The sequence below is a fragment of the Monodon monoceros genome, unplaced genomic scaffold (assembly GCF_005190385.1).
Source record: "Monodon monoceros isolate NGI ecotype Baffin Bay Population unplaced genomic scaffold, NGI_Narwhal_1 Super_Scaffold_3, whole genome shotgun sequence".
Lineage (NCBI taxonomy): Eukaryota > Metazoa > Chordata > Mammalia > Artiodactyla > Monodontidae > Monodon > Monodon monoceros.
The window spans coordinates 97,127,940-97,154,917 of record NW_021703780.1 but is presented as its reverse complement, the minus strand read 5'-3'; the positions used below and the strand labels follow the sequence as shown (position 1 = coordinate 97,154,917).

General features: G+C 43.5%; 1 protein-coding gene across 20 annotated transcripts in view; it reads left to right on the top strand.

Annotated features, from left to right (window-relative positions):
• Positions 1 to 26,978, top strand: part of VGLL4 (vestigial like family member 4) — a 277,108-nt gene that overhangs the window by 69,594 nt on the left and 180,536 nt on the right. For 5 of the 20 annotated variants that reach the window (XM_029242485.1, XM_029242488.1, XM_029242486.1 and 2 more), the window contains exon 1: positions 18,053 to 19,028. The exons of 13 other annotated variants lie outside the window; for them this stretch is intronic. Coding sequence is in view for 2 of the 7 variants with exons in the window: in XM_029242479.1 (XP_029098312.1) it covers positions 12,731 to 12,903 (173 nt within the window). In the remaining 5 variants the exon portion in view is untranslated. Of the gene's footprint in view, positions 1 to 1,668; positions 1,732 to 4,528; positions 5,004 to 12,730; positions 13,385 to 18,052; positions 19,029 to 26,978 lie in introns of those variants that run through there. 2 more of the 20 variants (XM_029242481.1, XM_029242479.1) reach the window with 2 other exon arrangements.

Below are 26,978 nucleotides of genomic sequence, written 5' to 3'. Positions count from 1 at the left end.
AGATAAAAACTGCCACGTCCACTCCAGTGACAGGGCATCCGTGCACACCATTTAATCCATATGTGACCTTCCCACGGTAACAGCAGCACCCCCAGCTCCACCGACACCAGGGACTATCCTTGGTACAAAAGAAAATGCTCTTGCTTTCTGGCAGAAAAGAACATTATATCCGTCTCTGGGTGATGCTAATTCCTCTTGCAATCACAGTCTCACCTGACTGTCGTGTAACCTAGAAACTAACCTGTGAAGTTCACCACCGCTTCTTACAGAAAATAATAGAGGAGAATAAAGGGGGTTAAAAATACATACGAGGGCTTCCCTGGTGGTGCCGTGGTTGAGAGTCCGCCTGCTGATACAGGGGACACGGGGTCGTGCCCCGGTCTGGGAGAATCCCACATGCTGCGGAGCGGCTGGGTCCGTGAGCCATGGCCGCTGGACCTGCGCGTCCGGAGCCTGTGCTCCACAGCGGGAGAGGCCACAACAGTGAGAGGCCCATGTACCGCAAAAAAAAACAACAAAAAACATATGAGCCAGTCAGTGAGTGAGTGTGTGTACTACACGTTATCAAGCAAGGAAGAAAATACACCCATCTAATTTTTCTGAACTGGTCAGGGTGTCACAGCAGACACGTCCAGCATCTTTCTTTCATCACCTGTTCCGTGTTTCTACTGTCCTACTGGGGTGACCCAATCTTCCCTCCTGCAGGACCTGCATCCTTAGTGGTCCTGTCTTTATTGGGTCGTTCTAGTCTTTTATTAACTTTCACTGTTGAACATGTTCCAAGTTTTGCATGTTGAGTAGTGAGAATTTGATAATGCTTACTGTGCTAAAGACTGTTTCTTGCATTAACTCATTTACCCTCACTGCAATCCTATAAGGTCGGTACTATTACTATCCTACAAATGAGGAAACTGAGGCTCAGAGAGGTTAAATAATTTACCCAACGTCACACAGCTAGTTAAGCGGTAGAGCCAAGATCCACACACACGTTTGAATAGTCTGAATCCAGTCTAGGCGCCCGTAACCACTGTGCTTATCCACAGCTGGGCACACAGAAGGTACACGGTCAACGGTAGCTGTTATCATTCATGTTGCTTCCATTTGACTAATACTTGACTTTTGGGGAAGCTTTTACTCTCTGCCCTATAAAAATGACTAGTTAACTAAATAAAGCCTAAATAAAGAAATCTCCCTGATATCTGGCTAGAATTCCTTAAAACACTCTGAGAATTCACAACTGTCTAATGCAAAGCCTGATTCCCAAAGCAGCGTCCCCTAGAACTGAGTCATGGCTTCTGGTCATAACATGTCTCTTTCTCAGCCGGGCAACCTTGGAAAAAGTTTGGGACTTGGTGACCCAAGACTCATGAGCAAATCCCAGGTGAGCTCTGCCCCAGAGCAGCCGGGAGACATTGGGCCTCCCTGAGGGAGGCGATGGCTGAGCTTGCTCATGTGGTTGCAGCAGGAGCAGTCTTTGGGGGATGGGAGAAAAAATGGCAAGGGTACAAGTACAAGGCAGTGCGGCACTGGAGGGCTGCCCCTGCACACTGCGTGTGCCCACACGATCCCCAGGTGAGCGTCGGGAGAGCCGCGTGTTGAGAGGCCTTCTATACTCTGTCACGTGAGCAGAACTCCTTACAAGTAAGAGGTAATCCTGTCGTTCCTAAGGTGTCTCCACGGCCAGTCCTGGGTTGCAGCTCCAGCTGAATCATGGATTCCTGCTCCACTGAGGTACTGTGTGGCCCCGTGTCTCCCCGCTGAGCCCTGCCCTCCAGGACCCCCCCTAACTACCAAAACACCCTCAGTGAACGGAAAGAAGCAGGAGTGTGAATTTGATCAGACTCACTGTATCTGACTAAGAGAAGATGCTCGTCGACCCAGGCACTCTGTGTGGTCCTGACCAAAAAGTTCCCGAGCTCATCTAACCCACAGAAGTGCCCACTGGCAACCTGTGCTGAGGAGCAAGTGGGTCCAGTGGCACAGGTACCAGTGAGTGTGCAAGTCCTTTAAATTAATGGAGGATGGAACGGAACAGGGAAATGACCCAACAGTTGCCAAAGGCCTGTGAACACCAGGGGTCATACATAAACCGCTTCCTTTAATCCTTACCCTGCTTCAACAGCATCCATATGATTCCTGTTTTTTTTTTTTACAACCAAGGAAACTCAGGGTTAAAGAGGTTCCATAGCGGGCCCACCACCCCACAGCTAGTACGTGGCAAGGCTGGGGTTTGCATTTGGGTCTGTCCGACTCAGAAGTTCACTTGCTGTTCAGCATCACACCCCACTTTGGCCCTTGCCTGCAAGAGGTGGGTAATTCTCTCCAAGTTCATCCAGATGATCTCTCCTGTGATTATTTTCAGCCATCACTAGCCTTGGGACTAAAGTCATCTGGTTTAGTTTCTCCTACACTATTTCTGTTTCTTCTGAGATCAAGTGGAATGATAAAAACATTCCTTCCTAGAATGAGCTCCTTCTGGAGAGATGATGCATGAAATATCAGACTCGCTGGGGAGCCTAGAGACCGTTTACCCTCCCTCACTGTCCCGGTGGGATAAGGAGGTCCCAGACAGGTTGCAACTTCCAAGGCCACATGTATTTGCTGACAGCCTGGACTAAAACATGCAGCTTTTACATCCCACTTAATCCCCCTTTTACTTCAGCCTGCTCTTCTACCCACCCAGCAGGTAGGTCAATTGTAACAGCACCTAGGGTTTCAGTAGCTTTTATGAGATCAAGAAGAACAAAATCTCCAGGCTCATATTCTTTTCAGAAATTACAGGACACCCCACCTAAATGTAGCTCCTAACTCTAACTTGAGTTTCATTACCCTCAACCCCTTCCTATATGACTGACCAACTATAATGTTTGGGCTACAGACAAAAGAAAGTCTTTCCCTGGAATTCCAGGTTACCATGGGTTACATGGAAGTATTATACATCAGGGACTGTAGCAGGTGGAAAAGCAGGAAAAGGCTAAAGGCTCTCAAGAGAATTGAATTCAACTGGTAGTAATTCAATGTTGCTTAGCGATGTGGGGCTGGGGGGAGATGGGATCCCGCCCTCCGTAAGATTAGCAAGTAGGGAGGACAGAGTTCATCCTCATATCATAATACAAGATGAGAAGGGATCAATGCCATGAAGAGAAGTTCATGGATTAATTGACTTAGTACTTAATAAATGCTAACTACATGTCAACTGGAGCACTGATAATGAATAAGACATTGTCCCAACTCTAAGGATCTTACAATGCAGAAAAGTAGTCAGGTCAGTAAATTGTGAATTATGTTTGTCTGATAAATGCTGAATTATAGGGGTCACTATAGGCTGCTATGAAGATACATAAAAGTAAAGGCAAGTATTGTTTGAGTCCTCCCAGTGTGTCAGGCGCTATTCTCAGCATTCTCTCTGTGTTTATTCATTTAATCCTCCCCACAGCCTTATGTAATAGGGACTCTTATTATCCCCTATTTTATGCCTGAGGAAATGGAGGCCCAGGGAAGCTATACCCTGCACACTGTTTCACAGCTCGTAGATGACAGCCAGGATTCAAAACTGGGGCGTCGGGTTCCAGAGCCCTTCCTTTTAGCCTCTTAGCTAAACCATCTTCCCATCACTTAGTGATCGCCTAGTCTGAAGGAAGGAGCAAGTGATGCCCAGCCTAGTACTTTAAGAACAAGTACGATTTACCCAGAAGAGGAGGAACAGTATCGCACACATGGGGATAAAAGCCCTGAGTGAAGTCATCACCGTGCATTTAGGGAACTAAAGTTAGAGCAAGAGCAATAAAATGCCGGGCTGATACCGTACAGAAGTGAGGCTGGAGAGATGACTGAAGGCAGATCATGAAAGGTCTTACAAGGCCTGTTAGTGTATTAATCCTTACCCCCAGAGCAATGAAGAGCCAGCAGGGATTTTGAGCTGGAGAGTAGAAAACGATTTTCATTTTATGGAAATGATTATGGCCTCAACATGGAGAATGGATTTGAAGGGACAGGACTCTGATCATCCAGTGGAGAGACAGTGGTGGTCTAGGGCACAATCACCAAGAATGGACCCAGAGAGACAACTTCAACTGATGTTCAGGAAGCAGTCTCAGTACAGCTTGATGGTTGAACATGGAGAAGGTGGCGTCAAGGTTCTGGCTGGGGCAACCAGGAGGATGGGGTGCTGTCTCCCAAGTCAGGGGTCCAGGACGAGGAGCAGATTTTGGGGTGATGAGGACGGTGATAAATTCAGGTTCTGGCATGCTGAGTTCGGAAGGAAAACCAGGAGAACAAGGCATCAAGTCATACAGGGGATAGTGAGGAAGTGTTAACTTGTATTCCTGTTCCCCTGAATGATCAGTGTTTCCTCCTTGGAGTGCCTGCCCTACGGGAGGATTAATTTTCTTTCCCCATAGATATCAGATTTAGCCTTATGACTTGTTTTGACCAATGAAGTGAGAATGGAAGAGACACATGTCACTTCTGGACAGAAACTTAAGGTGTCAGCCCAGAGTCTATCCTGTCTTGTTTCCCCCTGCCATAGGACTGGCAGTGTTCCAGGGAGAGGCAACGCCAACAGTCTGGGTCGCAGAGTGAAGAAAACGTGGAGCAGAGCCACAGCTGACCCACGATGCACTCGTAGCATGAGTGGAAAACAAACATTTGTGGTTGTAGCCTCTGAGATTTGGGAAATACTTGTTACTGCAACATAACCTAGCCTATCCTGACTGACTAAGTGGGAAAGGTCACATTCAATTGGGAGGGTCAAAAAAGCTGAACCCTTACCTCACACCATACCAAAATTAACTCAAATGGATCAAAGCCTAAGTGTAACAGCTAAAAATATATAACTCTTAGAAGAAAACATGAGTAAATCATAACTTTGAAGTAGTCAACGGTTTCTTAGAACACCAAAAGCGCAAGCAACAAAAGAGAAAAATATACTAGACATCATCAAAATTTTAAACTTTTGTGCTTCAACGGACACCATCAAGAAAGTGAAAAGACAGCCCACAGAATGGGAGAAAATATTTGCAAATCATATATTGGAGAAGGTCCTTGTACCTAGGATATATAAAGAACTATTTAATTCAATAATAAGAAGACAACCATATTTTAAAATGGGCAAAGGATCTGAATAGACATTTTTCCAAAGAAGATAAACAGCCAATAAGCACATGAAAAGATGCTCGACACCATTAGTCATCAGGAAAATGCAAATCAAACCACAATGAGCTACCACTTTACACCCACTAGGGTGGCCCTAATCAAAAAAACAGAAAATGGCAAGCATTGGTGAAGATGTGGAGAATCAGAGCCCTCAGCCACTGCTTGTGGGAATTGAGGGAGGGTGCAGCTGTTGTGGAAAACCATCTTGCACTTCCTCAAATGGTTAAACAGTTACCACATCATCCAACAACCCCACGTTAAGCTACACACCCAAGAGAAATGATCACAGATGCCCAAACAAAAACGTGTATGTAAATACTCACAGCACCGTGATCCACACTAGCCAAGAAGTGGAAACATCCCAGTGTCCATGATGATGAATGGATGAAGAAAATGTGGTATACCCCTTACAACGGAATATTATTCAGCAATAGGAAAGAATGAAGTGCTGACACATGCTGCAGTGTGGGATGCCCCTTGAGCACATTACACTCAGCGAAAGAAGCCACACGCAAAAGACCCCATATTGTATGACTCAGTGTCTATTGAATACCCAGAATAGACCAATGTATAGAGAAGGTAGGTGAGTGGTTACCTGAGGCCGGAGGTGGGTAATGGAGGGGGCTTGGGAATGACAGCTAAGAGATGAGGGGTTTCTTTTTGGGTTATTGAAAATGTTCTAAAACTGATCGTAGTTACAGTTGCACAGCTCTGTGGATACACTAAGAACCATTGAATTGTACTTAAATTCAGTGGTTTAAGTATATTAAACAGTGAATTGTATGGTATGTGAATTATATCTCAATAAAGCTTTTAAAAATAAACAGAAGAAAGGTCTTATGGAGAAGTCCCTTGAGATGGCCTCATAGGAATGGTAGGAGTTAAGGAGTTGACAGGAAACAGCAAGTAGGGCTTTAATTTCTTTTGCCTGAGAATTTAGAGTTTAGTTTTAGGGTCTCAAACCAGGGCTGCCTCTCATCTCTAAGCCAAGCTAGACTTTAGGACACAGGGACAGCTCAGAGGAGGTCCTACTCTGTTTGGTGGCCCTCCAGTGCAATGCCAAGAAATGCCTGGGTACATTGCTTCCAGCCCTCTGCTGGAGAGTAGGACTCCTCAGCCTGCCCCAGAGCCAGTGGTGCACTTCGAAGAGCTGCTGGGACTTTTGACCTGAGTATCTACACACCTCACATGTGAGGCAGCAGTGCCAAAACGGGGGGCCCATTGTGACGTCTGATGAAATCCAGTCTTACCACAGTCGCATACTGAGTGCAAGTTTCTCAATGTCTTATAGAAATTGGAGAAGCAAGTACGATTCCTGAGACTGGAGGGACTTCTAAGAGGGAATTTGCAGTGATGACGTATTTTCCTCGTTTGCTGCAGAGATGTAGCTAATCATCCTGCAAAAGGCCCACAGACCTCCATGTCCTTGGGCAACTATGGCAGACGAAAGTCTCAGTCTGTTGATAGAGTCACTTCCCTCGAGAAGGATGATGTAGCACTGAGGATGTAACTCCTAGGGGGGTTCCCTGGGAAACAGACTCTGAGAAGGGGATCGGCCTGCAGGAGGTTTATCAGGGAGTGGTAGAGGAACAGCCCCTGGAAGAAAGCGAGGGCAGGCTGAGGGAGAAGCTGGGCTGGGATGCAGCTTCAATAGTGGCCTCCGCTGGTCCTCCAGGGAAGCTCTGGGGCCGGGTGGTCTTGCGGAGTACTCCCAGATTGGAGCACGGCAGCCAGGTCTGTGTTCCAAGGCAACAACTCTTTTCAGAACAGTTTCTTTCCTTTTCAGTTGTCTGGAACAACTCTCTTCCAGATCTTTTCAGCTATAACACCTCAGAGCCCCTGTAATATAGAACAAACATTCAAATATTGGCTGTTTATATGTTAACACTTTTTTTAAGCCCTTTTCTCTAAAGATCCCACAGACCTGTGCAGCCCAGCATGGTGGCCACTAGACACGTGGCCATAGAGCCCTTGACGTATGACTGCTCCAAAGTGAGATGTGATGTGAGTGTAGAATTTATGCCAGATTTCGAAGACCTAGCATGAAAAAAAAGAATGTAGGATGGCTCATGAATAATTTTTAATATTGATTGTATATTGTGATGATAATATTTTGGATACCTTGGCTAAATATATCATTAATAAGTGTTAATACTAATTTCACCTGTTCCTTTTTACTTTTTAAGATTTTTTTTTTCTTGATATGGACCATTTTAAAAGTCTTTATTGAATTTGTTACAATATTGCTTCTGTTTTCTGTTTTGGTTTTTTGGCCATGAGGCATGTGGGATCTTAGCTCCCCGACCAGGGATTGAACCCACACCCCCTACATTGGAAGGTGAAGTCTTAACCACTGGACCGCCAGGGAAGTCCCTACTTTTTTTGTTTTAATGTGCCACTGTACAGTTTAAAATTGTGGCTCCCATGATGTCTTCCCTGGGTAGTGCTCCCCTGGACCTTTACACACAGTCTGTACCCTGGTTTCTTTCTGAAGTGCGATGAAGACTGTTCTCTCTTCATGGGATGACTGGTAAGAACTCTCTTCATTTCTTCTAGTCACCCATGCCTTGCCCATGGAAGCTCTCACAAAAGTTTGTTGAGGAGAATGATGAAGCAGGAACATCCCACTTTGTTTGACTTCCCTCTTTTAGATGTTCCTGTGCCATTGTATCAGCTTCATCACGGATGGGAAAGAAGAAAGATTGTGGGTGTGTCGAGGGTGTGTAAAACAAAGAGTAGCTTCTTAGGACTTTGTGATGTCATTCAAAGAAAGCAGTTGGGGAAAGATTATACAAACACAATGGCCACTTTGTGCAGAGTCTTAACAGCTATATACATGTCTCTGAATCCTTTTTCACGGGCATTATCTAACTTAAGCCTCATAACAGTGCTGTGAGACATATATTTTTATTATTCTCATTTTGCAGGTGGGGGAACTCATCTCTCCAAACTCTGGTTTATATTACCTGCCTGGCCCTGTGGGATCTGAGGTTTTGACGCCCTGTTCCTTGGCCAATTACATATTTTTATATTGAAAACTTAATTGAAACCAAATGAGTAAGGTTCCAATATATGCTTTAGTCCAAAAACCTTGATTGAAAATTTTCATCAAATGCATTTACATTGTGATTTAAATATTTATTTAGACTTGATTCCATCCCTGGTACAGGAGATTCCATTTCAGTTTTTCTTTTGTAACTATACTCTAGTTGTTTAACATAACCTTATTATGCATCCTTCATAACTCAAAGATAATTTTAAGGTTTCCTTTTTGGGAGGACCAGATGCTGAAAGCAGTTTGGTTTTCAAATTTTGGAGCTCTTCCAGAATCCGATGCTAATCGAAGCACATAACTGTGAATTCACTGGGAGGTGACCTATTTCCAAGTCAGCAGGTCAGGGAGGGGCTTGGGCAATATTTTCATTATTTTTATTAAGAGTACAGCCACAGCCACCACAAATGTAGAGCTCTCAGTGGTTTTATTTAACTAGAACAACAAACATATGTTTCCCAGATATCTTTATTCAAGACAAAAGAAACAGATTTTCTTCCAACAAAAGAATGAAAGTTTTACAAATGTTTAACTCATTTATAAATGTAAAATACATGTATTTTTAAAATATGCAATAAGCATATTTTATGATGTTTCTATCAGAATATTTTTATGCTTTATTTATATATATATATATATATATTTTTTTTTTTTTTTTTGCGGTACGCGGGCCCCTTACCGCTGTTGCCTCTCCCGTTGCAGAGCACAGGCTCCGGACGCACAGGCTCAGCGGCCACGGCTCACAGGCCCAGCCGCTCCGCGGAACGTGGGATCCTCTCGGACCGGGGCACGAACCCGCGTCCCCCGCATCGGCAGGCGGACTCTCAACCACTGCGCCACCAGGGAAGCCCTATATATATTTTTATGTTTCCATCAGGTTTGCGTGTGAACCTTAAACTACATGATTATTTTACACGATTACGTACGTACGTACGATTTTGTAGCGAACACTCTTCTCAGTTTCTCTTTCCTTTTTACTCACAGAAGAGAAAGCGTTTCTACTTTCGAATTCCCAAATGATATTTCCACATAGTATTAACTTATCTAAAGGAAATACATATTCCTTCTATGCTTATTGCTGTTAGAAGCTTAATAATTGACTCAGAAAGTGCGTGGTTTAACGGGAAAGGTGTGACCTCTGGGGGTCGTTAGACTGGGGTTCCAATCCCAACCCTGCTGCTTGTCACCTGAGAAGCCCCAGGAGGTCATTCATCCTCTAAGAAGTTGGGTTTCCTCGTCTGGAAAATGGGGATAATGCCTACTTTGCAAGGGTTGGCATGAAGCTCAAAGTAAATGACGGTGGTAGTATTTTATCCATTGTAAAGCTGATGTATAATATCCTCTCTGATGAACTGCGGTGAAGAGGAGGCAGAGTGGTATAATGGAAAGAGCTGAGAATCTGAAGATGGAGGGGAAGGAAGGCAACATTGCTGTGCTCGCCTCCCCTTCACGTAAATTGTATCATTTTCCTACAATAACCCTGCCAGGTGGATGTTAATATTCCCATTTTGCACTCTGTTCTTCTCACTATACCTCTTAGATTTAAGTTCAAGCTTCCATTATACCAATTACTATGTAGCCTTGGGGACCACATTTATTCTAAGTTTCAGGGTTTGTTTTTTTTCATTAATTGATTGATTAATTAATTAATTTGGCTGTGTCGGGACTTAATTGCTGCATGTGGGATATTTAGTTGTGGCATTTGGATTCTTAGTTGCGGCATGCTGACTCTTAGTTGTGGCATGCGGGATCTAGTTCCCCTACCAAGGATCGAACCCGGGCCCCCTGCCTTGGGAGTGCGGAATCCTACCCACTGGACCACCAGGGAAGTCCCGTCAGGGTTTTTTTTTTTCAATCTGTAAAACTGTAGTGATATTAATCCTGACATCACATAGTAGCAGCACAACTGCTTTTTTAGAGATGCCCAAACCCTTTTTAGAGCTAGATTAACTACAAATACAAAAGTAAAAGTTCAAATGCTTACCTTTAGGATCCAGTGGGATAATATGCTTCGTAACACCTCGCTTTCAGTAGGAGTGCAGTAAAAAGTCTGGATCTGTACTAAGATTCCTGCACCAGCACAGTGGTTTGACTTTATTTTAAGACTTCTCAGCACACACGTCTCTTAAAATTTGTAGCAGTTTACATAGTGGAAATGGGACTGCAGAACGATTATACCCTGGCCACCTTCCCGAAACAGCAATGCTGTCCTGAGAAACATAGTTGAAGGGTGAGTTGTGCACGTAGATGTCAGAAATCGCCAGGACAGCAGCAGGGAATGTGACCCTGGGGGGGCTGGTGAGCAGGGCTCCAAGGCCTGCCTCGAATGTCGGAGGTCAGCAAGAGGAACAGTGTTCTGGCTCGTGGCCTGAGCCTCAGAGGGAGAGAGGTGAGGTCCGAGGGCAGCTGTGGGAGTCAGGAGATCGCGGGCTCCACCCCCTGGGCCTGTGGAGTGTGGTCCCTTCATGGCAAGTGCCCCCCTTCTGTCCGTGGTCCAGCTAGTCCATCTGTGCTAACCCCGCCAGCTAGTCAACAGCCATCCTGGATCTCAGTGACTGCTCTTGTTGGCAGGGTGGAGGGCCTGCCTGTGTCAGTCTGGTTTGATAGAGAACTTTCCAGGTGCACATTTAAAGGGAAAGGACATCTTCTGACTCCCAGGGAAGAGAAGCAGACACCTCGCAGGGCTGGGTTTTCTAAGGTGCTGAGAGAGCTCTCCCTCACTCTATTCGTCCAGGAAGCTTTCCTGCCCGTAAATTGCATCTTCGTGGAGTCAGAACCAGGGTGCGCAAACCTGTTTCGGCCGCAGAGCACCTGGAAGCCAGCTTCCTTTGCAGAAGATGATGAAACACCTGTGCTTCTATGTCTCATACGAACCATGATTTAGCTGAGAATATGTTGATGTACTTAGCATCTAGTTGGGTCAGAAATGTTCTGCTTGATTAAACTTGCACACTGACGTGCCTCAAGCGGACTGGTTCATGAAGGAGGCGAGCCGCTGAGGCTCCAGACAGGTTTCCTCAGGATCCAGTTTCCAAGAGTCTCCAGAACATTCATTTCATTTCCAGTATTCATTTTCCAAGAGGTTTGGGTGTTCTGCTACTATTTGATGGTCGTCATGAAAGAAAAATATTGGGAGAAAAACTTAAAATTGACCAATTACTAGTCATTAGCTTTTTTTTTTTTTAGCAAATCAAAGAGGAAAAAAATAATTATATTTGGGGGACTTTGCAGTCAGAAAGACCTGGGTTCAAATTAAGAGTATTAGCTGTGGGACGGTGGACAGGTTAGTCGGTCTCTTGGAACCTGCTTCCTCTTCTAAAATGGAGACGATACCCACTTGGCAGGATTATTCTGCAGACTAGCATTAGTGTCTGGAAAGCCCCCGGCACAGCACCTGCCCCGTGGTAGGAAGGTTAATAAACACCAGGCATTGTTAATACTCTTGGTGTGGGAACACCTCGTTTTGCCCCTGGAGCACCAGTGTTCCATAAGCCTGAGATGGAAAAGGCCTGGAGATGATTGGTTTGTATCCTGCATCCCACAGGGGAGGTAACAGAGACTCAGAGAAGAGCCCAAAAATCACACAGCAAGTTTGCAGCACATCAGGGGTAGAATCCCAACCTCAGTGGCTTCCCTGCCACGTTGTGCTGTTCCCTTCTGCAAACCCAGAGCCTTTCTAAAATTCCCCACATACTGTCCCTTGAGGCCACCGGCTGTTTTGCCTGCGTTCTCTTCTCTGGTCGCCTGCTAAGGCCAGAGGATGTGCAGTGACTCCCCAGGTGAGCCCGGCCCCAGCCCCTGTTGTGTTAAAGAAAACAGTCCTCTCCCGGCTAGGCCGACACGTTCGTGCTTCTCGTCATGTTCATTGCTCCCGCTGTGGCTTTGCTCTGTTGGAGAATTTGTCAAGGAGGCTGCCTGCCCCAGCACCAGGGCACAGCTCGAGATGCTGCCAGCATGGATGCTGGAGCAGGGAAAGCCCCGGGGGCTCAGCCGGCCTGGGCTGCCCGCCTCCGGGCTGCAGAGAGCAGGTTTGGGCAGAGAGAGGGGGACTGGCAGTGGAGGGGGACCTGTCGGCACTTGCCTGCAAGTCTCCAGGGAGAGAGAGAGTGAGACACCTGGGACGGGGGAGGCAGAAGCAACACAAAGGAACCCAGGTACACCTTAGGGACTATCACTATCTTGAACACCATCTTTATTATTTAAAACAGGAACCCGATGCTTTAAAATGTGTTGGTTGGTGGCTCCCTCCCCCCGCCATTCTGTTCCTTTTTTAGGTTCACGGCTCAGCAGCCGCGCCTGGCCCGCCAATCACCTTCCTGAACTTCTATTATGTCACCAGCAGCCAATCAGAGAAGCTGGTGAGTGTGCGATTCCAGTGCTACTGCCTAGGTTGACTTAATCCCGGCCAAGAGCAAAGAAGCTTGACAGTTTTCATCAGCAGGCCGAGCCTTTTAAACGGACTTTTGAAAAGCCTGCGTATTGTTTTAGGGCCACTTACAAACTTTCTCTGTGTCTCCACCCTAGGCTTATGGATGAGCCCTCCACACATCAAGGTAGAAAGCCGGCTTGCAAAGCCTGCAGCAGACACTGAAATAAACAGGCACCTGCTTCCAACTGTGCAGCTCCCGGCTCTGGTCCAGGACCGCCTGTGCATCCCACCTCTGGGTTCCAGGGGGTGCCCTGAACAAATTCTTTAAATGACCTTGAATCAAGCCTTCCTGTCCCAGACCAAGTTATGCTTTGCCAGGACTTTCTACCTTGTTATCCAGGCTCCTTCTTCCCGGACTGTGGTTCCTTGGCAGGATGGTGCCTGATTTAGGCTCCATATCTCCCATGTGGCTAACACAGGGGCTGGCAGAGAACTCCAGTGGCCTGAAGGAATGGTGTGCTTTGGCAGAGCCTCGGAGTTCTGCCTTGCCTCGTATAAAATGCTGGCTGAGGGTTGGATGAAGCTGGGAAGCAGAGTTCCACTCTCCAGCCCAGCCCATGTTGAGGACATGACTCTTCTGGCACTCTGAAGGTAGCATCTGCCTCAACTAAAACTTCCCTTGTGGAAAACCAAAAAATAACATGCAGAGGAATCCCCATAATGTTATCAGCTGAGTTTTCAGTGGAAACTCTGCAGGCCAGAAGGGAGTGGCAGGATACACTTAAAGTGATGAAAGAGAAAAACCTACAACCAAGATTACTCTACCCAGCAAGGATCTCATTCAGATTCGATGGAGAAGTCAAAAGCTTTTCAGACAGACAAAAGCTGAGAGAATTTAGCACCACCAAACCAGTGGGAAACACAAGAGAAGAAAAAAACCCACAAAAACAAACCCAAAACTATTAAGAAAATGGTAATAGGAACATACATATTGATAATAACCTTGAATGGAAATGGATTAAATGCCCAAACCAAAAGACACAGACTGGCTGAATGGATACAAAAACAAAACCCATATAGATGCTGTCTACAAGAGACCCACTTCAGACCTAGGGACAATACAGACTGAAAGTAAAGGGATGGAAAAAGATATTCCATGCAAATGGAAATCAAAAGAAAGCTGGAGTAGCAATACTTATACCAGATAAAATAGACTTTAAAATAAAGACTGTTACAAGAGATAAGGAAGGACACTACACAATGATCAAAGGATCAATCCAAGAAGAAGACATAACAATTATAAATAAGCACCCAACATAGGAGCACCTCAATACATAAGGCAAATGCTAACAGCCATGAAAGGAGAAATCGACAGTAACACAATAATAGTAGGGGACTTTAACATCCCACTTACACCAATGGACAGATCATCCAAACAGAAAGTAAGTAAGGAAACACAAGCTTTACATGACACAGTAGACCAGATACATCTAATTAGTATTTATAGAACATTCCACCCAAAAGTGGCAGAATACACTTTCTTCTCAAGTGCACATGGAACATTCTCCAGGATAGATCACATCTTGGGTCACAATCAAGCCTCTTAAAATTTAAGAAAATTGAAATCATATCAAGCATCTCTTCTGACCACAATGCTATGAGATTGGAAATCAATTACAGGAAACAACTGTAAAAAACACAAATACCTGGAGGCTAAACAGTCCGCTACTAAATAACCAAGAGATCACTGAAGAAATCAAAGAAGAAATAAAAAAATACATAGAAACAAATGACAATGAAAACACGAAGACCCAAAACCTATGGGATGCAGCAAAAGCAGTTCTAAGAGGGAAGTTTATAGCAATCAGTCTCACCTCAAGAAACAAGAAAAATCTCAATCTAACCCTACACTTAAAACAGGTGGAGAAAGAAGAACAAAGAAAACCCAAAGTCAGTAGAAGGAAATAAATCAAAGATCAGAGCACAAATAAATGAAATAGAAATGAAGAAAACAATAGCAAAGATCAATAAAACTAAAAGCTTGTTCTTTGAGAAGATAAACAAAATTCATAAACCTTTAGCCAGACTCATCAAGGAAAAAAAGGGAGAGGATTGAAATCAATAAAATTGGAAATGAAGAAGGAGAAATCACAGCTGACACTGCAGAAATCCAAAGGATTAGAAGAGACTACTACAAACAACTATACGCCAATAAAATGGACAACCACAAAGAAATTGACAAATTCTTGGAAAGGCACAATTTTCCAAGACCGAACCAGAAAGAATTAGAAAATATAAACAGACCTATCCCAAGTAATGAAATTGAAACCAAAATTTAAAATCTTCCAACAAACAAAAGTCCAGGACCAGATGACTTCACAGGTGAATTCTATCAAACATTTAGAGAAGAGCTAACACCAATCCTTCTCAAACTCTTCCCAAAAATTGCAGAGGGAGAAACACTCCCAAATTCATTCTGTGAAGCCACCATCACCCTGATACCAAAACCAGAAAAAGGTACCACAAAAAAAGAAAATTGTAGATCAATATCACTGATGAACATAGATGCAAAAATGCTGAACAAAATACTAGCAAACAGAATCCAACAGCACATTAAAATGATCATACAAGATGATCAAGTGGGATTTATCCCAGGGATGCAAGGATCCTGCAATATACGCAAATCAATCAATGTGAAACACCACATTAACAAATTAAGGAATAAAAACCATATGATCATCTCAATAGATGCAGAAAAAGCTTTTGACAAAATTGAACACCCATTTATGATAAAAACTCTCCAGAAAATGGGCATAGAGGGAACCTACCTCAACATAATAAAGGCCATATACGACAAACCCACAGCAAGCATCATACTCAATGGTGAAAAACTGAAAGCATTTCCACTAGGATCAGGAAAAAGAAAAGGATGTCCACTCTCACCACTCTTATTCAACATAGTTTTGGAAGTCCTAGCCACAGCAATCAGAGAAGAAAAAGAAATGAAAGGAATACAAATTGAAAAGAAGAAGTAAAACTGTCACTGTTTGCCGATGACATGTTACTATACATAGAAAATCCTAAAGATGCCACCAGAAAATTACTAGAACTAATCAATGAATTTGGTAAGATTGCAGGATACAAAAATTAATGCACAGAAATCTCTGGCATTCCTATACACCAACAACAAAAAAACAGAGAAATTACGGAAACAATTCCATTTACTTTTTTTTTTTTTTTTTTTGCGGTACGCGGGCCTCTCACTGTTGTGGCCTCTCCCGCTGTGGAGCACAGGCTCTGGACACGTAGGCTCAGCGGCCATGGTGCACGGGCCCAGCCGCTCCGCGGCATGTGGGATCTTCCCAAACCAGGGCGTGAACCCGTGTCCCCTGCATCGGCAGGCGGACTCTCAACGACTGCACCACCAGGGAAGCCCCCATTTACTATTGCAACAAAAAGAATAAAATACCTAGGAATAAACCTGCCTAAGGAGGTGAAAGACTTGTAATCAGAAAACTATAAAATGCTGATGAAAGAAATCAAAGATGACATAAACAGTCGGAGATATACACCATGTTCTTGGATTGGAAGAATCAATATTGTGAAAATGACTATACTACCCAAAGCAGTCTACAGATTCAGTGCAATTCCTATCAAAGTACCAATGGCATTCTTCACAGAATTAGAAGAAAAAATCTTACAATTCATATGGAAACACAAAAGACCCGAATAGCCAAAGCAATCTTAAGAAAGAAAAATGGAGTTGGAGGAATCAGGCTCCCTGACTTCAAACTATACCACAAAGATACAGTAATCAAGACAGTATGGTACTGGCACAAACACAGAAATATAGATCAATGGTACAGGATAGAATGCCCAGAGATAAACCTACCCATCTATGGTCCACTAATTTATGACAAAGGAGGTAAGCATATACAATGGAGAAAAGACAGTCTGTTCAATAAGTGGTGCTGGGAAAACTGGACAGCTACATGTAAAAGAATAAAATTAGAACACCTAACATCATAACCAAAAATAAACTCCAAATGGATTAAAGACTTAAATGTAAGACCAGAGACTATAAAACTTTTAGAGGGAAACAGAGGAAGAACACTGTTTGACATAAACCACAGCAAGATCTTTTTTGACCCACCTCCTAGGTAACAGAAATAAAAACAAAAATAAACAAATGGGACTTAATTAAACTTAAAAGCTTTTGCACAGCAAAGGAAACCATAAACAAGACAAAAAGACAACACTCAGAATTGGAGAAAATATTTGCAAATGAAACAACAGACAAAGGATTAATCTCCAAAACATACAAACAGCTCATGGAGCTCAATATCAAAAAAACAAACAATCCAGTTAAAAAACGGGCAGAAGACCTAAGTAGACATTTCACCAAGGAAGACATACACATGGCCAAGAGGAACATGAAAAGATGCTCAACATCAGTAATTATTAGAGAAATGCACATCAAAACTACAGTGAGGTATCACCTCACGCCAGTCAGAATGGCCATTATCAAAAAAGCTAGAAACAGTAAATGCTGGGAAGGGTGTGGTGAAAAGGGAACCCTCCTACACTGTTGGTGGGAATGTACATTGATAAAACCACTATGGAAAACAGAATGGAAGTTCCTTAAAAAACTTAAAATAGAACTACCATATGACTGAGCAATCCCACTACTGGGCATATACCCTGAGAAAACCATAATTCAAAAAGAGACATGCAGGGCTTCCCTGGTGGTGCAGTGGTTGAGAGTCCGCCTGCCAATGCAGGGGACACAGGTTCATGCCCCGGTCCGGGAAGATCCCACATGCCGCGGAGCGGCTAGGCCCGTGAGCCATGGCCGCTGAGCCTGCGCGTCTGGAGCCTGTGACCTGCAACGGGAGAGGCCATAGCAGTGAGAGGCCTGCGTACCGCAAAAAAAAAGAAAAAAGAGAGACATGCACCCCAATGTTCATTGCAACACTATTTACAATAGCCAGGACAAGGAACCAACCTAAATGTCCATCAACAGATGAATGAATAAAGAAGATGTGGTACATATATACAATGGAATATTACTCAGCCATAAAAAGAAATGAAATTGAGTTGTTTGTAGTGAGGTGGATGGACCTAGAGACTGTCATACCTAGTGAAGTAAGTCAGAAAGAGAAAAACAAATACCGTATGCTAACACATATATATGGAATCTAAAAAAAAAAGGTACTGATAAACCTAGCTAGAGGGCAGGAATAAAGAGGTAAATGTAGAGGATGGACTTGAGAACATGGGGTGGGAGAGCAAAGCTGGGGCGAAGTGAGAGTAGCGTCGACATGTATACACTACCGAATGTAAAATAGATAGCTGGTGGGAAGCAGCCACATGGCACAGGGAGATCAGCTCAGTGCTTTGTGACCACCTAGAGGGGTGGGATAGGGAGGGTGGGAGGGAGGCTCAAGAGGGAGGGGATATGGGGAGATGCGTATGCATATGGCTGATTCTCTTTGTTGTGCAACAGAAACTAACACAGTATTGTGAAGCAATTATACTCCAATAAAGATCTATTAAAACAAAAACTTCCCTCCTTTGGTTTTGGTTTTCACCACCAATAAGAGAACTTCTGGATAGTCAGGGGCCTACTTGCTTTCATTCTTCCCTTGGCCTAATCTAGCAGTCAGTAAACCAGACAAATAGACTCTGCCTTGTTTTGTAAATGAGCTGTATTTGGACACAGCCAGGCTTATACATGTAAGTATTGTCTATGGCTGCGTTCACGCTACAATAGTGGAGCTGAGAAGCTGGGATGAAGATCATATTTTGGCAAGGCAAAAAATGTTTACTATTTGACCCTTTAGAGAGTTTGCCAACCTCTTAAATCATTTACCTGGCTGCCCCACACTGATCACTTAAGCCTCAGATTCAATCACACCATTCTTCTGCTTTAAAAACATCTCCAAATTTACACTGTGTAGACAGAAGCTCCTTCGCGCGGCTCTACACAGCCCGGCCCTCGCTCCCTTCCATCTCGACTTTGCACCCTCCGCCTCTGCTCACGATCAGCCCTGCTGTCATGCCTTTGTCCAGCCTAGAACACCGTTCCGCTTTCTCCATCTGCCAAGCCTCTAGACATCCTTTAACACCAAATTCAAATGTCATCTCCCCTATGCACCCTTCCTAGATGCTTGGCCGAATTAACTGCTCCCTGCTCGGTGCTCCCATGCCTCTTTGGACAGACAACTGCCATTGTCTTGACCATATGGGATGGCAGTGGTGTCTTTCTGTGCTTGTCTCCCCCACTAGACAGTGAGCTACTAGAGATCAGGGACCTTGTCTCATTGGCTTTCTGCCCCTGCCAGGGATGAAGATGAATCATCTGGATGATATGTTAAGTCAGAAGCAGACCTTTATAAAAGTGCCAGGAACCTGACTACAACATCTTATCCGTGCCACCTCTCATGATTGACGGTAGGTTTTTTTCTTATCTCTGTACCTCCTGGTAGCTGGAATATCATAGGTGCTCAGAAAATGTCTTAATAGTGAGTGTAAATACATATTTTTTTTTCTTCTATTCCAACATCAAAATGCAGTAAACACATTGTTACATTCCCTTTATCATCAAGTACCTTCAGGACTTTTAAAAGTAGTCTATCTCTACCCAAAGATATACAAATGGCCAACGAGCACATTAAAAGATGCTCGGTATTATTATTCATTAAGAAAATGCAAATCAAAACTACAATGAGATACTTCACACCCACTAGGATGGCCATAATCAAAAAGACAGATAAGCGTTGGTGAGAATGTGGAGTAATTAGAAGCCTCGTACACTGCTGGTGGGAGTGAAACATGATACAGATGCTGTAGAAAACAGTTTGGCAGTTCCATCGAGTTACCAAATGACCCAGTAAATGTGCCTCCACACAAAAACACACACAGCAGTATTCCCAGCAGCATGACTCATAATAGCAAAGAAGTAGAAATGACATAAATGTCCATCGACTGATAAATGGATAAATACAATTTGTATCCAGTGCAATGAAATATTATTCAGCCTTAAAAAGGAATGAAATTCTAATGTGTTCTGTGAGATGGATGACCCTTGAAACATTAAGCTAAGTGAAAGAAGCCAATCACAAAAGGCCACATAGCGTATGACTGCATTTATATGAAATGTCCAGAATAGGCAGATCCACAGAGACAGAAAGTTGATTAGTGGTGGCCTAGGTTTAGTGGGGATGGAGGTGGGGGAAGAGATGAGCAGTTACTGCTAATGGGCCGGGAATTTCTTTTTGGGTTTTGATAAAAATGTTCTGGAATCATAGTGATGATAGTTGTACCGCTTTGCGAATATACTAAAGTAATTGCACTATACACTTCAAATGGGCTTATTTCATGGTAGTGGATTATAACTGCCTTGTGAGTGTGTGTGTGTGTTTTAAGTACTCTACATTAAATAGAGCTAAAATTGGTGAATTCTATCAATTCAATATCCAAATTGTACTATAATTTTTTTCATTGTACTGTAGTTGATGTACAATATTATTTAATTTCAAGTGTACAATATAGTGATTCACAATTTTAAAGGTTATGCTCCATTTATAGTTATTATAAAACATTGGCTGTATTCCCTCTATTGTACAATATATCATTGTAGCTAATTTTATTTTATTTTTATCTTTTGGCCGTGCTGCATAACATGTAGGATTGTAGTTCCCCAACCAGGGATCGAACCTGCGCCCCCTGGAGTGGGAGCGTGGAGTCCTAACCAGTGGACCGCCAGGGAAGTCCTTAATTTTATACATAGTAGTTTGTACCTCTGAATCCCCTACACCCATGTTGCCCCTCCCCACTTCCCTCTCCTCACTAGTAACTGCTAATTTGTTCTCTATATCTGTGAGTCTGTTTCTTTTTTATTATATTCATTTGTATTTTTTAGATTAAGGGATATCATACAGTATTTGTCTTTCTCTGTCTGACTTATTTCACTTAGCATAATACCCTCCAAGTCCATCCATGCTCTTGCAAGTGGCAGGATTTCACTCTTTCTTATGGCTGAGTAATGTTCCATTGAGTGTGTGTGTGTGTGTATCACATCTTCTTTATGCATTCATCTGTTGATGGACACTTAGGTTGCTTCCATATCTTGGCAATTGTAAATAATGCTGCAGTGAACATTGGGGTGCATGTATCCTTTTGAACCAAGTTTTTCTTCGGATATATGCCCAGGAGTGGGATTGCTGGGTCATATGGTAGCTCTATTTTCCATTTTCAGGTACATGTATCTTTTTGATTTAGCATTTTTGTTTTCTTCAGATATATACCCAGGAGTGGAATTACTGGGTAGTTCTATTTTTAGTTTTCTGAGTAACATTCATACTGTTTCCACAGTGACTGCACTGATTTACTGTCCCTCCAATAGTGTATGAGGGTTCCCTTTTCTCAACATCCTCGTCAACATTTGTTGTTTGTGTTCTTTTTGATGATAACTATTCTGGCTGATGTGTGGTGATCTCTCACTGTGTTTGTTGTTGTTGTTGTTGTTATTGTTGCTTTTTGCAGTACATGGGCCTCTCACTGTTGTGGCCTCTCTCGTTGCGGAGCACAGGCTCTGGACGTGCAGGCTCAGCGGCCATGGCTCACGGGCCCAGCCACTCTGCGGCATGTGGGATCTTCCCGGACCAGGGCACGAACCCGTGTCCCCTGCATCGGCAGGTGGACTCTCAACCAGTGCACCACCAGGGAAGCCCTCTCACTGTGGTTTTGATTTGCATTTTCCTGGTGATTAGTGATGTTGAGCATCTTTTTATGTGTCTGTTGGGCATCTGCATCTCCTCTTTGGAAAAATGTCTATTCAGATCTTCTGCCCATTTTTTAATCAGGTTGTTTGTTTTTTTGATGTTGAGTTGTATGAGCTGTGTATATATTTTGGATGTTAACCCCTTATCAGTCATATCATTTGCAAACATTTTCTTCCATTCTGTAGAGTGTCTTTTCATTTTGTGGATGGTTTCCTTTGCTGTACAAAGGTTTTTAAGTTTAATTAGGTACCATTTGCTTATTTTTGCTTTTGTTTCCTTTGCTTTAGGAGACGGATCCAAAAAAAATATTGCCATGATTTATGTCAAAGAGTGTTCTGCCTGTGTTTTCCTTTAGGGGTTTTATGGTTTCTGGTCTTACTTTTCGGTCTTTAATCCATTTTGAGTTTATTTTTGTATATGGCATTAGAGAATGTTCTAGTTTCATTCTTTTATATGTAGCTGTCCAGTTTTTCCAGCATCACTTACCAAAGAGATTGTCTTTTCTCCATTGAATATTCTTGCCTCCTTTGTCATAGATTAATTGACCGTAAGTGTGTGGGTTTATTTATGGGTTTCTTATCCTGTTCCATTGATCTATATGTCTGTTTCTGTGCCAATGCCATACTGTTTTGATCACTGTAGCTTTGTAATATAGTCTGAAGTCAGGAAGCTTGATTCCTCCAGCTATGTTGTTCTTTCTCAAGATTGTTTTGGCTATTCGAGGTCTTTTGAAATCGAGACTCGAAGAAGTTAAGAAACGTATCCAAAGCCACAGAGCTACAAGAGGTAAAGACAGGATTCCAAACCAGGTCACCTCTGGGTTTCAAATTCTCATGAAACACCACATTAAATATTAAGTATGTATGATACACACACACATGCACACACACACATGCACGCATGCACACACACACATGCATGCATGCACACACACAGAAGTATATGAGCTGAGTTGAGTTACAGCCGACTGTTTGATGTAGGATCATAGTTTGTAGACATGTAAACATTTGTCAGTGATTCTGTGGTTTTCTTTTCACCTTTTGGAGTCAATAAACATTTTTGGTGCATCCAACACTTTGGTCAGCTCTTGAAAAATTCATAGTGTCAGTGAACTGGGCCTGTGGTTTCCAAAAGCAAAGGATGCCACCAAATAGCAACATCATTTAAAGAGCAGGGACATGCTGCTCCTGGAAAAATTCTTATCTTGGGAGGAGAGGAACAGGAAAGAGATTGAGTATGTTTTTAAATTATATTTTGTATTTTTAGATCACTGTAAATTCCATGCAGTTGTAACAAATAAAAGAGAGAGATCCATGTGCCTTTTATCCAGTTTCTCTCAGTGGTAGCACCTTGCAAAACTATAGCACAAACTAGAACAAATAATTTTAAAATGCAATCATATGCTATATGGCCTTTTGTGATTGGCTTCTTTCACTTAGCTTAATGATTTCATTATCTGTGTAAAGAAAATTGCAGTATCTACTCCATAGAGGTGTTGTGAAAGTTAAAATTACATGAATAACTAATTCATATAAAAGGCTCAGTAGATTACATGCCCCATAGTAAGGAAGTTATTATGATGATGATGTTACACAGGACAGTGATTTACTCACTGTTGACCCTGATGGATATTTGTAGGTCACTGGGGCTGATGATAAAAGCCTTGAGCCCAGGAGGTCCTTGGGTCCACTTGACAATGGCTTTGTACTTAAGCAGAGCCAGAGTGATGGCTTCTATTGTCAGCTCTGCTGGAGGAACAGTTGAAGCAGAAGAACAATGACCTGGTTATAGTGGAGGCTCCAGCTAACATTATTTTAAATGAAAGCTACAAAAACAGTGTGGAAAAAGCACAGGAGGTGTAGAGCCAGCTAAGGTTTGCATCCTGAGGTCAGCTGGTAGTTGATTGAGTCACAAAGCATTTCATACAAATCGTGATCTGACAATGACTGTATTTTCCTTGCTAAAACACAGGATACCTGTTTTTTAAAAGTTATTTTAAAAAATCTGTGCGATTTGTGGTGTCTGACCTATGAAAAGGCTTGCGTAGAACTTAAATCGAATGTGGTTATACATTTACTCAGTCATCTTTATTGAAAAAAGTAAGACTATGTGCCTTGGGACCTCCCTGCCAAGCCTGAGCTTTAAGGTTGTGTCACCTTTGGGATTACTGTTTGGGACAGCTCTGAAAACATGTGTCAGGGGCTGGCACCTCACTGAGCACTGAGGACGCAGAACAGCAGCTCTGGCACTCACAGTACCATATGTATAAAATGTAAAAGGCAAACAATGATAAAGCTAAACAAAACAATACAAAACACAAAAAGAGATCTTTAACAGATAAAAATCAGTGATTCTGTGAATGTTTTATCCTATTAGTCAAAGATAATGTTGAAACAAAAATGATTATGTAGGTCATATTCATGTTTCTGGCACTTGAAAAGTATTGTTTTAGAAAAACAATAGAACAGTAGAAATGCACTGATATACTAGGCAATACAAAGGTTAGATATGAAAAGATCTGGGTTGTGTTACAGGTTCTGCCACTTACCTACTGTGCAACTTTAGCCAAGTCGCTTAACCTCTCTGAGCTTCATTTTCCTCATTGGTAAAAAATGAACAATACCCACCTCACTGGTTTGGTGTGAAACTAAGTAAGAGAAATTGAACCTTATTCAAATATAAGCAACATTATGAGAAGTTATAGCAAATGTTCTCAGTTGTGGGCTGTTTACAGATAACCAGGACCACAGAATTGTATTATTTCTAAATGTGTTTGTTTTTCAGGTTTTAGGCCAAAATTAGAGTGTGAAGTAAAAATTCCAGGACAATAGAAGGAGACCACTGCATGAAACTAATTTATAAAATTTCCCTGTTTTGTTTTTCAAGAGATTTAGGAACTTCAGTTGATAAATCAAAAATTTGTGTCTCCTGTGGGAGGTCAAATGCTCATCAACTAATAGTGAGTGTCTGAAGTGCTGGGTAAGGAGGGGTCATGCATCAAGGTCTGGGCAATAAGAGAGAGTCTCACTGATTGTAATGTTTGCTCTGTGCATGGGAAGGGCAGGATAGGTAAGAATTAGGTGTTCACTGACCTTGCATTTCTAAGGAGAGGGATACAGTGTTAGCTTAGGGAAGAAAAAAACAAAGGAGGATTATGATAAATCTACAAGATAGCAATGGGAGTCTAACATTAAGTCACTCAACAAACATCAACTGAGCACCTGTTTTGTGCCAGTTGTTTATTCCTCAGTGTTCTAGACAAGAGGCCTTGGAGTCAGTAGACTGAAGTTCAAATCCTGGCCCTGCTACTTGACCTATGGCTTTGGGCGAGCTGTGGAGTCAGCCGTGTAAACACTTTTAGTACCAGGTAGCTAGCGGGCTAACAGAAGTGTGTGGAGAGGACCTGGGAAGCTTCTGCTTGAGGTGGTGTCGTCAGGTCATGCTTTGAGGCTTTCCGCTGCTCCAAATATATGAAATGACAGAAAAAGTGTGAAAAGAGAGAGAAAAAACCTAGCCACACTAAAAGACATAATAAATATCTCTGTGCAGCATAAATGGAACACAGCGAGTGATAAATGGGCCAGCAGGGCTCTGGGTGGGAAAGCGGGCAGAGGTCACCAGGAATCGGCCTTTTGTGTAGTGACAGGAGAGGCAGGGGCACCAAGCAAGGGGAAGGGCCAGGCTCAAGCTCCCTGGGGAAGGATGTCCTCTTTGTTCACATACGTGCACACACACACGTGCACACACACACGTGCACACACACATACACCCAGGAAAGGAGGCTAAGAAATCCACAGCTCTCTGGACGTGTGGCTTGTGAAGGTATGCTCCCTGGGAGACAGGGAGGCCAAGACCTGGGCAGCCTTTTCAGTGACTTGTGCTTGGATTGGCATTTCCCCTGTGTGGGTGGAGAGCCCAATATGGACACCCAAGGCACCAACGTGACACTTGATTCTGGACTAGGAGCCCGAGGGGCTGGATGGAGGCCACCAGAAACCTGGACAGGGAAGAAGGAAGGAGAAAAGCAGAGAGACCGGGCCGGGGGTGGGGGTGGGGTCAGGAGGGGAAATGCGGCCTCAGGATGAGCATGCAAAGCAGAATCCCAAAGTCTATAAGGAAAATCAATGCTAAGACACAGAGCCAAAGAACATATATTTCTTTACTTCGGAACGCTTCCTGGGAGGGCAGCAACTCGCCCATCCAGAATGACTGCAGTTGTGTGTTATGGAAATATTATTAGGTCCATCAACTTGTGGGTTTTCGACTGAGGAATGTTTTCTTAAACCTGATTTATAGAATTTGGCTTTAGTCTAGCTACTTAATCCTGGAGAGAGGAAGAGCTGGGCTGGGGTGGTGGGAGTGAACATTTACTGAGTCACACACTGCCCTTGTTTTCTATACACTTCTCATTAATCTCCACACCAACTCTGGAAGTTGGGTGTTTTGATCCCCGTGTTACAAACTGAGGCTCCCAAAGGATAAAGGACTTCAAATTTTCCCTGGAGCCCAGGAGGTGGTGAGGCGGGAATTTGAACCCATGTCTGCCTGTTCCAATGCTCTTTCCACTTCAAAATAGAGACTATGTCACATTTTTGTTTGTATTTCTGGTGCCTAGCACAGTGTTTGGCACTGAAAGATGCCTAATAAGTGTTGGCCCAAAGAATGGAAGCCCCGTTGATCAACCCATAGGTTCCTAAACGGGCAATTAGTCCTTTCCCTGAATAGTACAGACCGGAGCTGATTAATACCAAGCACAGGGACTTCCCTGGTGGCGCAGTGGTTAAGAATCTGCCTGCCAATGCAGGGGACACGGGTTTGAGTCCTGGTCCAGGAAGATCCCACATAACATGGAGCAACTAAGCCGGTGCGCCACAACTACTGAGCCTGTGCTCTAGAGCCCACGAGCCACAACTACTGAGCCCGTGAGCCACAACTACTGAAGCCCATGCGCCTAGAGCCCGTGCTCCGCAACAAGAGAAGCCAACGCAATGAGAAGCCTGCTCACCGCAGCGAAGAGTAGCCCCCGCTCACCTCAACTAGAGAAAGACCACGCGCAGCAACGAAGGCCCAACGCAGCCAAAAATAAAATTAATTAATAATAAAATTTTAAAAAAATAGATAATAGCAAGCACAGGTTGGTGAATCCCTGATGGATATCTTTTATGAGAAAGATGAAAAGTAGTTGCTGTTCCATCATTACACTCTGTAATCTCACCAGATCTTGCTAATCCTCACTCTTAAATCTCTCTCAAACCATTCACTCCTCTCCACGCCCACCACCTCCATCCCAGCCCGAGACACCTCGGTTTCCCACCTCCACGGCCGCAGTGCCTTCTCACCTGCCTGCCCTCTTCTCCCTTCTGTCCATCCCACGCTGCCGAGACGGTGGGATGCTTAAAACCCTTGAATGTCTTCATCACCCTTAAAAAACAAAAAGCACTGAAACCATTCACGCCTTAACCTGGCCTACGGAGTCCTGTACAATCTGTTGTGACCTGGTGTCCTCTTTGCCTTGCAGCGCCCTCCTTCTGGCTCTCTACCCTTCAGGCAACTGGAATTGTCTCCGTTCCTTGGACGTGCTGTCTCCTGCCTTCGTACATGCTGTTCTTCCCTTCTT